Source organism: Capricornis sumatraensis, chromosome 10 (assembly GCF_032405125.1).
Source record: "Capricornis sumatraensis isolate serow.1 chromosome 10, serow.2, whole genome shotgun sequence".
Classification (NCBI taxonomy): domain Eukaryota; kingdom Metazoa; phylum Chordata; class Mammalia; order Artiodactyla; family Bovidae; genus Capricornis; species Capricornis sumatraensis.
In genome coordinates this window covers 104,560,950-104,573,835 of record NC_091078.1, presented here as the reverse complement: position 1 = coordinate 104,573,835, position 12,886 = coordinate 104,560,950, and the positions used below count along the sequence as shown (strand labels likewise).

General features: G+C 55.7%; 1 protein-coding gene across 3 annotated transcripts; it reads right to left on the bottom strand.

Moving 5' to 3' along the window:
* Positions 1–241: 241 nt before the first annotated feature.
* HMCES (5-hydroxymethylcytosine binding, ES cell specific) lies at positions 242–12,690 on the bottom strand. 3 transcript variants are annotated; one of them, XM_068982727.1, is made up of 6 exons: positions 12,508–12,690; positions 7,246–7,389; positions 6,452–6,577; positions 4,608–4,789; positions 1,767–1,959; positions 242–603 (listed from the first exon to the last, which is right to left on the bottom strand). In XM_068982727.1, the coding sequence occupies exons 1-6, from the start codon at positions 12,688–12,690 to the stop codon at positions 367–369; spliced, it is 1,065 nt and encodes a 354-aa protein (XP_068838828.1). In that variant the 3' UTR covers positions 242–366. The 3 variants fall into 3 exon arrangements, with proteins under 3 accessions (XP_068838828.1, XP_068838829.1, XP_068838830.1); XM_068982728.1 differs by lacking the exon at positions 6,452–6,577; XM_068982729.1 differs by lacking the exon at positions 7,246–7,389.
* Positions 12,691–12,886: the final 196 nt, after the last annotated feature.

Below are 12,886 nucleotides of genomic sequence, written 5' to 3'. Positions count from 1 at the left end.
ACACACACCACACAAACACACAATCTGTGATCACAGCAGGATTCAGCACAGCACTCCCCCAACACACACACACACACCACACCACACCAGACACACACACCACACACACACACACACACACACACACGACCTGTGATCCCAGCAGGATTGAGCACAGCACCTCTGGGCTTGGAACTCCCCCCCCTACACACACACACACACATGACCTGTGATCACACACTATTCACAGCACACCTCGGCCTGGGAACTCCCCCACCACACACACACACACACACAACACACCCACACCCACACCCACACCCATGACCTGTGATCACGCGGTATGCAGCGCTGTGCCCCTCGGCCGCGGTCTCCGGAAGGCCTGAGCTACTGCGTGTGAGGCCGCTTGGCCACAGGCTCTTCCTCCTGACCCCGCTTCAGCCATCGCTCCAGGAGGCTGGCGCTGCCTCTCTTGGGGGTTACTGGGCTCTTCTGCAGGAACTGGCTGGACCACTGGGGCGCATCTGACTCTGCCTTTTGGGGTGTTTTGGGCTCTTCCTTTTTGGGTGACTTCGTGGCCAGCCACTGCAGCATCTTCTGGCTGCTGGCACTCACTTTGAGCTCCTAGGAGAAAGCAGCGGCAGCTTAGACCCCAGCTCGAGCTCCCGGGAAAGTGGGGAAGAGGCGCTGCGTGAGGGACCGACCTGGGCACGAGGAGGGGAGCAGGGTGGGTTCCCAGGGCCGGAAGGGAGAGGGGGCAGCTCGTGGTGGGCGAGACCGGCCACAGAAGATAGCGGGCAGGCTCTCCAAACCGGGGCAGAGGAGGAAGCAAGCGCAGGAGAAAGAGCGTCACTCGGCCTGAGCAGGCCGTGCAGGGAGCAAGCTGGAGGGCGAGCAGCCCTCAGACAGAGGCTGGGCGAGAGGGGCCTGCTGCCCCCTGCGCCCGAGCCCAGCACAGGATGCCAGCTCTCCAGAGCGTGAGTTCTGCAGAGAAGACGGTGGCAAACATGGGGACGGGTCTGGTGCAAAATGAGTATCTACAGTTGCATTTTTTTACAGACAGGTAACGAAAAGCGCTACCAGGGATACAAGGCTTTGAGAGAACCGAGAGAAAAAGGCTGATGCTGACTGTGAGTGTGAAAACGTAAGAGGCTTTGAGGGAGACAGGGCGGGGGCCGTGGTTCCAGCTGTCCCCGTCCTCTGGCCCCTGAGGAGCAGCTGCCGCCCCCACGCCTCACCCCAGGTGTCGGCGGGGCCAACTGCTGCTCTGGGGCTTATCACCCAGGCCTCTTGTCTGTCCACCTTCCTTTCAAAATACAGCCCCGCGATCCCCGCCAACCCTAAAGCCTGTGTTCCTCACAGGAACGCTCTCCAGTCTCCTGAAGGAGAACGAGGACTGAAATCCCCCCATCCTGGAGCTGGGAAAGCAGAGAAAACAGATGGAAACACATCTCCCATTCGGTTGGCAAGAGATGGTTCTGGTCAGGGCCCCTCTGTCCTTTTCACAGTCACCCTCCAGAGGAGGGGTGCTCAAAGGGGGCTTATCAGACCCACCCGAGCAGCCTCGTGAAGTCACAGAAGGCCCGGCCCAGCCTGAACACCGACAGGCACGCACCGGGCCGACCCGCAGCCCGCTCTGAGGGTCACACCCTGGGCCGCCGTGCTGTGCACGGGGGGACGAACTGTGGGTGCTTTGGATTCAGTGTCTGGCGGTAAAGGTCCCAGGCACTGAGAGGCCCCTCGCAGCAGGCGGAGCTTGGCAGGGACAGTGGGCGTCCGGGCCCTACCTTCCCGGCCAGCAGGTGGAGCGGGAACAGACACTCGGGAGTGTTGTTCCGGGAGCTGTTCACCACGGACGAGACTGGGTGGAAGGCGATGTTCTCCGTGGGGCCGATCAACTTCAGAGCTTCCTGAGCTGAGACCTCACCAAAGTCCAGCCACTTAGAGACCGCCTCCTCGCCATCCAGTATGGCAGGCATCCTGGGGGGTGAGCGCAAGACAGGGGTCGGGGGCACCGGGGGGAGTCTAGTCAGCTGAGGCACAGGCTGCCCCCCTCTCCACGCCTGCACCCTGCACGCTGCCCCGTGCCCCCGGGAACAACAGGGCACGGAGCTCAGCCCAGGAGAGCCAGCTCAGAGTGTGGTGGCGAAGACCGTGCCCGGTGCTGCCAGTGGGTGCCCTCCTGCGCAAACGCTGCAGACTGGCGACCTTTACGGCGCCCCGGCCTAGACTCCAAGGGGAAACAAAGCCTGGAAAACCTGTCTGTCATGAAGACCCCAGCCTTTCCACCCACGGCAGGCTTGTGTAAGGAAGAGCTATTTATAAACCTGTGACCGAAAGGCAACCGAAATGCAACTGTGACTGAAATGGCTCAGAAAAGTGAAGAGGCCGCCCCAGACGACTCCTGGCACCCACAAGACGTTAGGAAAAGAGCTCTTGGTTAGCTTCCAATTTTATGCTCTAGGCCAGTGCAAAGCATGTACACACTTCATTGGGGGATGGGTATGGCTGAATTTAGGAGAGAAATGCATGAATGTTACTTTTAATAATTATTGTTGCTTCAACAAATTAGACACACACTTGCTTTACTATTTTGTTTTTTTGGCTGCACCACACAGCTTGTAGGATCTCAGTTTCTCAGGGATCAAATTTAGGCCCTCAGCAGTGGCGGCATGGAGTCCTAACCGCCGGCCTGCCAGGGAATCTTCCCAGGATATACTTTTAAGCAGTATTTTTGACCCTCTGCCATCTAGATTTACAATGGATGGCACCTTTGCACTGAATCACAACTTCATCGGCAGTACTTGGCAGCAGTTTACTTTTCTTAACTGTATAACACAGTGGAACAGAATCTTAGATTTGATGAAATAGGACTTTATTTTAAGGTGAATTAGCAAGACTAGAACTATTATATCCCAGGAAAGCATCATTTCAGACAGAATGCTTAGGACAAAGGGGTTAAAATAGATAACCTAATAGGTGCCATACTGGATTCTTCTCAGCAAAACATCATAAAATTACCCCTGAGGGCACTGAGACCTGGCAAAAATCCTGAAATCATCACACAAGTATGTCAGTTCTGCTAATGGTTGTTTTTAAAATGAAAACTTATTCCAGTGGGATTGGATATTAGACAGCAATTCAAGCATAATGCAAATTTTGCATTTGCTTATACACAGTTTCATCTGTGAGGAAACCCAATGTGAACACAGAACGCGTCACGCTGCTGCACTGAACCGTGCAAGGGCACGAAGCCTGCGCCTCAGATGCTGCCGGCCGCCTCGGCTCAGCGCACGGTCTCCTCCAAAGTGGCGGTCTGCTCTCACTTTGCCCTTGTAAACGCTTCTGTTCAAAAACCTGCTCGTTTAACACCTCAAACACGTCTAAGCTTCCTGGCTCAGACATTCTAAGCAGTGCACGAAAACAGAAAACGTGGAAGTCTTGGGGAGAAGGGTGAAATAATAATAAACCATCTTGAAAGCCAGACTTCCCAGGTGGCTCAGTGGTAAAGAATCCACCTGCCAGTGCAGGAAACGTAGGTTTGATCCCCGGGCTGGAAAGATCCCCTGGAGAAGGAAACGGCAGCCCACTCGGTACTCTTGCCTGGGAAATCCCATGGACAGAGGAGCCTGGCGGGTTACAGTCCATGGAGTCGCAAAGAGCTGGACACAACTGACAGACTAAACGACGCTCCTCAAAGCAGGGAGAGAGCATGTGGTATCTCCCGGGCAACAGACACACAGGACCCACAGCAGTGAGGGGGCTGGAGAAAGGAATACCCACGGCCAGGACAGGTGCCAGCAGCGTGGAGAGGCGCACCGACCAGGCTCGAAGGGACAGACGCGGCGGGAAGGTTTCTCAGTATGCCAATAAAGCCAAACAGTGGGAAAAAAGGGGGCCTTTCCCACAAAGAGAACGTGCTGTCTGTACAAAGAGCGTGGCGGGCGGGGGGGGGCGCCTCTCAGGCCTCTGACGGTGGTCTGCGTGGCTCCAGGCTGTGCGGCTCCAGGCGGGACGCTGAAGCTAACTGGGGGAGGCGGCCCATCGCCTCAGGACGTTCGGTTCTGATTAAATATGTATCCACTATGAAGGCCAGCCTCCAAGGAACAACAGTTCAAAAGCAGAACACACCCCAGGATTTAAGACCAGAAAAGACAACCACTGCGCATCACCTTCCTCCCACCACGTCACAGTAAGTCACAAACTGCGACTCCTCCAGCACAAGCTGACCTCAGGCCTTTCTGAGGTGTGGCGCCATATTCACTGTAACTTCTTTGTACTTCTTAACCACAGAATGCATGCATCTGTAGTACGGGTTGTATTAGATTCCTGTTATTTTTTTAACTGGGTCACTGACAAAATGTTTAAGTGTTGTCCCCTTATTCCCACTTTTCTGTAAGTTCTCTGGATTTCACTGTGCAGTTTTGCATAGCGTGGCAACTTCCAGGAACGGGTGTCATGTTAGCCTCACGCAGACTGTACCTGTATCTTGTGAATCAGGCTTAGTTTCCGACTCTCTAAATCTGCGCATGCAGAAACTCTGAATTCCAAAAGCTGCTGTTTAAACCCAAAGACGACAACCCCCGCCCTGAGCCCCTCTGAACGCAGGCGCAGGGTGTGTGGCTTGCCTGTTGTGGATGTCGTTCAGGACTCTGCAGGAGTCCACCGTGATGATGCTGTACGAATAGAGGCAGTCTCCTCCCGCCGGGGGCTCCCAGCAGTCAAAGATCCCGGCCATCGTCAGCGGCCTCCAGTTGTCCCAGACTTTCTCCCAGTCCTCGGGGCTGGACACAGCGCCCACCTGCTCGGACTGGAAGCAAACCCATGGCAGATCAGGCAGTCCGCGGCCGCCCTCCCCTGCAGGCGCCACCACGGCCATCATCTCAGCACGGAGGCCCTGGACCCGCCGTCAGAGGACAGAGGCTTGGTGGCAGAGCCTCCCCGAGGCAGTAGCTTTACGGCCCCGGAATGCTCTCAGCATACGGTCTAACACCTGCCGCGGGCACTCAGGCCTTCCGGGGTCTGGAGCCTCACTACAGCTTTCACGCCCAAGGGGAATGTGCGACCCGCCCTGCTGTCTGTAAACAAAGCCTTCAGGTCGGGGAAGTAACTTTCCTCTTCCTGCCCGAAAGGTCTTTTCTGCCCGAGCTCAACGTGCTAACTCCCACCTGCCTTCAAGATTCAGTTCCCAGCTTCCAAAGGCTGGAGAGTCGCCTCCAGCCTCCCCCTTGACAAGAACAGGTAGAGACTCTCCATAACCGTAACTTTCCTTAAACTCATCAGAGAACGCAGGTCATAGGGCAGCCACTTAGCCTCAACTGTAAAGCAAAGACAGGGTCATCCAAAGGGAGAGGAGACCCCACTGCGGGCTTCCCAGCGGTGACAGGAGGCACACGAGGCCTCCTTCATGCAGCAGCTAAGCGTTCAGATAAAACGATCATCCAGCTGCCCTCTGCAGAGCGCGGGCTTGCCCGAGAGGGCTGCAGGCGTCCGCACCAGCCTCCGCGGGTGCTCACGAGACAGACAGGGCCCGGGACAGAGGAAGACCCCCTGCCCGGCATGTCCAGGTGCTCGGGGACAGCAAGAAGCCTCACCCCGCCCTTCTCCTCCAAGTGGCACAAAGCTTAAGGAGCCAGGGGAGAAGGGAGAAAGCCCCTCACTCCTAAGAGTCAAGGCTGCAAAAGGGCCACAGGAACAGCTCTCTGCTCCCCTGGGGAGCAGCAGGCTCACCGAGAAAGCTCGAGAGCTGGGGGCACAGTTCCGCTTAAGACGAGGCTGAACTGGGACAGCAGACAGCGCTCTGCAGCCTCTGTGGACGAGCAGGCCCCGGGTGACGGGCAGCAGCGGGTGCCTGGGGAGAGCGTCCTGGGGGCTTCAAAGCGTGGGGAGCAGGGCTCTTGAGGAAAACCCTCCGGAAAATCAACCCTCACCCTGAACACAGGGCAACACCAGACAAACAGCTGAAGCGTCTGGTGTGCGACGAAACCCAAGTCCAGGCCAGCTCCCGGCAAGACCAACGGAGCCTAAGGGCAGACACACGTGTCCACGTCCAGCGACAAATATGAGCCGTCTCAGTCTCTCTCCTACCTCCTGTCTGGCAACCAGTGAAAAAAAATCTAAGATATACAGAACAGCCAGATGGCCAAGGAACTACGATGCACAGAGATCGACAGGACCAGACTCGGGAGTGAATAAGAAGCAAGAGTGAACTTGAAAACAAATCAGTAAAAACGGCCCCGACTGAGACGCAGGGAAAAGAATGAAGTTTATGAAACACCTGGGAGCTTGGGACAGCGTCACACCGGTCACACGTGTGTAACGAGACTCCCAGAAAGAAGACATAATGGGACAGAAGGGAAATCTGAATAGACAATTTATGGCTGAGAATTCAAAAAAAAAAAAGGAAAGACACCCAACCGAACGTCCGAAAAGCCCGAGAGCCAGACAGAGGACGCGCCGCCGCCGCCGCTACCTGCTCGGTCCTGATCTGCGGGAAGTAGATGAAGTAGGGCTGCCGATGGTTTGAGGCCTGCCGTCGCTGCCACTCGTAGAACCCGTCCGCCAAGACGACACACCGTCTCCCCTTAACCAGAGGCACCTGGGGGAAAGCACGGGCGACCTCAGGGCGGCAGCTCCTCTGCAGGTCGCGTTTCATAGGCACGAAGGCGTACGTACACAGGTGATGGAAAGATTAAATAACGTGCCTGAGAGGAAACAGGCGCTGTGGAGCCAGTCTCCAAAGCTGGCCGCCCCCACAGCGAGCCCCACCCAGCAGGATTCACATGCGATGAGGTCCCCTCCCTCAGTGACCTCAGGCTGGCTCGGTAAAAACCAAGGAACACAGCAGAGGTGATGCTTGGGACTTCCGAGGAAGGGCCATAAAGCCCCGTAGCTGTGCCCACTCCCTGGAGGGTGGGCAAGATGCCGCCTGAGATGCCTGACTGCCCACCCTCACGAGACACATGGGCAGGCCTCCCACTGTCCCCGCATCCTGGCTGAGGGTGGGACACGTGGGTTAGAAGCCACCTGGACCACCAGCTGTCCTGCGACGCGAGCGCTACACAAGAACCTCTGGATGGGCACCACGTGTCCAGCTGGGCCCAGCAGCCCACGGTTGAGTGGGAGGAAAAGCCCCGCTCTGTCCACCGGGACACAGAGAACAGCACTCTACAGCGCCGAGCGGGACACAGCCTGGAGCTGCTTCGCAGGCGCCCAAGGCGCCGCAGCTCTGCCCGAGCGCCCGCCGGCACGCGCGCCTTCTCCCACCTTGAAGGACCGCTTCTCCATGATGGTGTCGCTGCGGCAGTTGCTGGTGTTGATCTGCAGCTTGGCAGGGTCCTCTTCCCTGAACCAGAAGGGGACCAAGCCCCACCGCATGGGCGCAATGATCCGCTCGGAAGGGTCTGCGTCCTGCCACGAGAAAGGGCGCGGTGCAGCGAGGAGACGGGAGGGGCCCGCGGACGTTGTGGAGGGCTGGCGGCACGCCACGTGGAGGAGGGCATGGCCGGCCCCTCTGGCGCTCTCGCCTGGAGAGCCCCGGGGACAGAGGGGCCTGGCGGGCCACAGCCCAAGGGGTCGCGAGAGTCGGACACGCCTGAGCGGCCTACCCACCACCACCGCCAGTGCCGAAACGCAGAGGAGGCGGCTGTGGACAGGGAGAGCTCCTGCCAGCAGTTCTGAAGACTTCTTTCTCACGACGTGCGTGGCTGGCGCTCTCAGGCAGCCGTGCTTATCAGGACGGTGACATTCTGCCCAGGGGCGTGGGGGGTACAAAGAGGTTCAGCTCCTTAAGCTGGGAGTCAGTGCCGGCCACAGGAGAGACAGGCTCTGAGGCCCTGCACCTCACGTGGCCCAGCTCTGACAAGGCACACACGACAGGTATCCCACGGAAGGTCCGTGCAAAGATGGGGACACACCGAAGACGTGCCCCATGCCTTGTGAGGCCACACAGATGCTAAGCGACATGGAGCGAGGCGATGCCACGGGCTACGGCCCTGTACGTGGTGCCACAGGCGTGCTGGGATCTGTGAGAGGGGGCCAAGCGGTCAGCTCCTTGGGAGGGGCAGAAGGGGGATCGGGTGAGGGGGTTCTCGGATTGGACCCCAAAAGAAGAACAGGACTGGGACAGAGAAGAGATGGGAGGAGGGACCAGAGGGGAAATCAGAGGCCGCGCCAAGACTGGGCAGGAAGTGGTTTCGTGCAGCAAGCATATAGCAAGCCTAGGATGCTATTTTTAGGAGGCCCGTTCACAGGGCTGGCCCTCAAGCAGCATGTGAGAGCTTGGCTTTTAAGAGCGCCCCTCTTCCCCTAACTGACTGGGATGGCATCCTATGCCCGCTTCAGGCAGGAAACAGGTTCTTGCTGAGCACCGGCTTTCCTTCTGGGCGTCTGGGAGGCTGCTGCGTGCTGGGCAGAGCGCCCACGTGACCAGCGCCAGCAAACCTGGGGCCTGTGTCTAACGGGTCTCTCTGGGCAGAAACGCTGCACACGAGTTACTCCCTCTTTCACTGCTGGAGAAAGAACTTGCTCGGTGTGTCCCCTGCCAGGGAGGGAGAGCAGACTGTAAAGAAGCCTGGGCATGAATTTCCCCAGATCTCTACTTGCTTCTCTTCCTCTGCTGATCCTACTGTGTGTCCCTTCACCGTAATAAACCGCAGCCACGTTACACGCTGCCTTCTAACCAACCTCCAAATGCGAGGGTAGTCTTGGGGCCCCCGCCCTGAACGTACGGTTGCTAAACTTTTCTGGGGTACCTGGCCCCCTGAGAATTTGACGAGGCCGACAGATTGAAACGCACACACTATTCTCTCGGTACACACGCTGGGCTGGCACAGGCTGGGCAGCGCGTGCGTGCTGGGCTCTGCTGCAGTGGAACGGTGGGTCTGGTGAGAGAGGGGAGAGGCCTCTACAGCAGATGCGCGCAGACTTCTCTCTGGAAGGCTGAATACTGAGTCTTGCCGACTCTGCAGACCCCACGGTCTCTGGCGGGTTAATAACCACTATTACAGGGGCAGAGCAGCCACAGGCAGCAGGTAAACAGGTGCTGCTGTCCCAGAAAACTTCATGCAGGGAAATGATCAGAGGAGGCTTTCTGCCTCCTGAGACCCTGGACTCCAGGGAAGAGACAAACCGTACCTGCAAGGCCTTGCCCTAATCCCTCACAGGTGAACAAAACAAAAAAGGTGTTCTGAGCCACCAGAATGAAACCCACAGAGAGATGCTTCCTGCGTCCAACGAGCGTGTGGAGCTAAAGCTGAGGAGATGGCGGCCTGGCAGAGGGACAAGCAGGCTCTCCTGTGATGGGCCAGACAGTGGGCATCTGTGGCTTTCTGAGAAAAACGCTTTCTGCTCTTGCCTGGAGAACCCCAGGGACGGGGGAGCCTGGCGGGCTGCTGTCTATGGGGTTGCACAGAGTCGGACGTGACTGAAGCGCCTTAGCAACAGCGGCAGCAGAGCCCATACAGTCTCTGCTGCCACTCAGCTCAACTCTGGCACCCCTGGCATGTCAGAGCAGCCAAGAGCAAGTGAGCGTGGCTGCCTTCTAATAAAGCTGTTTTATAAACTCAGCGCACAGGACTTGATCAGAAGACCATGGTTTGCCGAGCTCTGGAACAAAGGCAACGATAAGGTCTGGTTAGACGTGTGGCAGGGAGTAGGCACACGCGTGGTAGTTTAATATTTTTCGAGGTTATGACTAAAAAGAATCTGCAAAATCTACATAAAGGTGACTGGTGAAGCCATGAGGATAAAATTTCTTAGAGAGTAAATCAACCATGGGATGAACCTGCGGGAGGTGGTGGGGGGGAGGGGGTGGAGAAAAAGGAAAAAAGAGATATGAGAGGACAGTGCAGTCCAACAAAGAGCATCTAGAAAGGATGGCAGGATGGAAAGAGCTGAGAGCAAGGGGCTCCAAGAGCACAGGAAACCGTCTAATAGGATCTTAGGAGGCTTTCCCTTTTTGTTCCAAGCTAATGCATCACTGACTCCATGGACATGTGTTTGAGCAAACTCCAGGAGCTGGTGATGGACAGGGAGGCCTGGCATGCTGCGGTCCACGGGGTCGCAAAGAGTCGGACACGACTGAGCGACTGAACTGAACTGAATGCCCCAACTGTGCTCTTCACAAGATCCTGTCTCATTTCTTTCGAAACCTTGCCTGTATTAACGAGCCAACCCCTCCCCCACACACCACGGAGGCCATGCTTGTCCCACATGCAGTCAGCTTTCGCAAAGTCACTGCGAACAGCAAGTCAGGGAAACCCAAGAGCTGCTCGGGGGAAATACAGAGCTAGGTGGCCAGGAGCCTGTAGTGATGTTTTCACTAACTGGTCCGTATGCAGCCACGCCTTCTCTCTATTTCTGTGCACCATACTTAGTGTTGTGTGTTAGACTTTATTTAACATATGTTGTTGGTTCATTAATTTTGAATTCATGACCAACAGTCACAGTAACTCATGCCTGAGTGAAGCGTCTGACACATGATGTTCTCTGTAAGGCATGTTACCTCCTTCTTGCTTTTTTAGGAATCCTCGCCTGCACTTTACCACTACGCCTGGAGACAATTTTAAACAGTGAGATCGCCAGCAAAAAGCACAGAAATGCAAAAAAACCCAGCAATAAACAGACCTCAAGAAAGACATTTGTTTACAGTATAAAAGCCGAAACGAGAAGGTGGAGCTTTGATCTCAGCTGGGAATGTGTATTTGGGACGCATATTTCACCACTCTATGTCCACAAGGGACTCGAAAGCAACATGAGTATTATTTTGGGGGGTTCCAAAGTAGGCCAGTGATGTTGCTAAACAGTCTACAATGCAGACAGGTCAGCTTCCACAACAAACATTTCACTCAGGGTGTCAGCAGTGCCGAGGCTGGGAAACCGTCCTCTTAGAAATTCCACGCGTCGCCTTTTAACTGGAGTCATTCACTCGACAACTGTAAACCAAACCCAGGTAAGGGGCTGCCCCACGGGGGGACATGATGAATAGAAAGTACTTCTAAGCCAAAACGCTGAGAATCCTGCTCAGTATTACTCATCTTCTCCTCTGCCCTCGCGGACCTGTGATCAGAACAGCTGGTAGCGCTGGGGTTGGACAAGAAGAAGGGGAAGTCGGGTGCAAATCGGCGGTTTCAAATGCAAATATTACAGTCTGAACAGCGCCGGTCTTTGATGATGTGGATTAACAAGCTGAAATGGTTCTATTTGGCTTTACGATTCCACAATTTTTCATTTTCACATAAACGAAAACTATTTATCAAAATCAGGAAATCCAAGTGACCTTTATAAAATTTATGAGAGAGGTGACGTCAAAACACGACATCAGGAAATGCGCAGCACTCACAGGGGAGGAGGGCTGTGTGTGCTCCGGAGCCCCACCGTCCCATTCCTGGTTCCAGGAAGCATCACCGGAGCGGAAGGGTGGACTGGGCCTTCGTACCAGCTGCCCCTCACCAACTGGGCAACCTGGGACCCCTCACAGTCTTTCTGCACTTGTCTTCACACCTGTTAAGTCTGCTTCCAGCCAGCATTCATTCGATAATGAGATGGTACAAAGAGAACCGTGGCTAAACACTGAGACGCCACATACAGTCGGTCCTTGTCTACAGACTATGCTTTCTTCTGAAATGTTTTATTTTTTCCTTTCCCAGTCAAGGTTTCCCATAGTATTTATTTTGATTTTCTGCTCATTAAAAAGGTTTTTTAGTTTCAACAGGGAAGTATGCGCCGACTAAAAATGGCTCGAGTAACTATTTCATGTAAATGGCTTCACTCAACCAAAAAAATCAGTTATCTCGTATGTTGATTTCAAAATATGATCTTCCTAACGTAAAGATGAACCTGTTGACTACCACATAAACACAACACTTCTGAAGAGCACGCAACAGGGACTTCCCTGGGGGCCCAGTGGCTAAGACTCTGTGCTTCCACTACCGGGAGCGCAGGCTCAGTCCCTGGTCACTGAACACTTTCCCCATATGCTGCATGGTGGGGCCTAAAACGTGAAAAAGAGAAAAGTGAGCAACAGGGGTTCAGGCAACTTCATGAAGTGCCTCATGCATTGCGGACCAAACTGAAGAAGGAAACAAGCAGGATTTTAAAACATATCAAAGATATTCAAAATATCTAAGACGTGGAGAAACTCTCACTCTCCGGAATGAAGCACTTTTACTACACTGCATGTATACAGACACTCCCCCCCTCTCAGGAGATAAAGCATGGAAGCAAAACATTATAAATTACTGACCACTCCAGCACTACAGATGTAGATTCTAGAAACACAAGAAAGCAATTAAACTCTGGAATACCAGACCAAACACCTCTGTTCCTAGCTTCAGTTAGAGAGATACAACAAGCAGAAAGGGTAGAAGCTTCAGCGTTCAAGAAACGTCAGAGGCGTTGTAGGCTAGTGTTAGCGCCGCCCTAAGCCTAGAGAGTCTGCTAAGCTGGACTCCTAAGGGGCATGGCGATCCCCTTGCTCGTTTTTCTTCTTTAAGATCCCTAAACGACCCAGATCAGGCCGGCGCTCACCTTCTCCAGGTGCAGCCGGGACAGCAGCACCGGGCTGCTGGACCGCGGGCTCTTGTTGTACGAGGGGCAGTACCGGTCGGGGTCCCTCCACTCCGGGAGCCGCTGGTGGCCCTGCCGGTCCCGGTAGGCGCAGGCCCGGGCCAGGACCTCCTTGGGCAGGTGGCAGGACGTCCGGCCGCACATCCTCGGCGCCCACACCGCGGGCCCTGCGCGCGGGGACGGAAGGAGTCGGACTCGGGCCTCGCCCCACGCGGCCCGCCTCTCCCCAGCCCCAGCCCTGGCCCCGGCCCGCGCGCCCGGCTCCCGGGGACGCCGCCCGCCTCGCGGCCCGGCCCGGCCCGCCGACAGAAGGGAGCTCGCCCCGCCTGGGCCGCCTCCC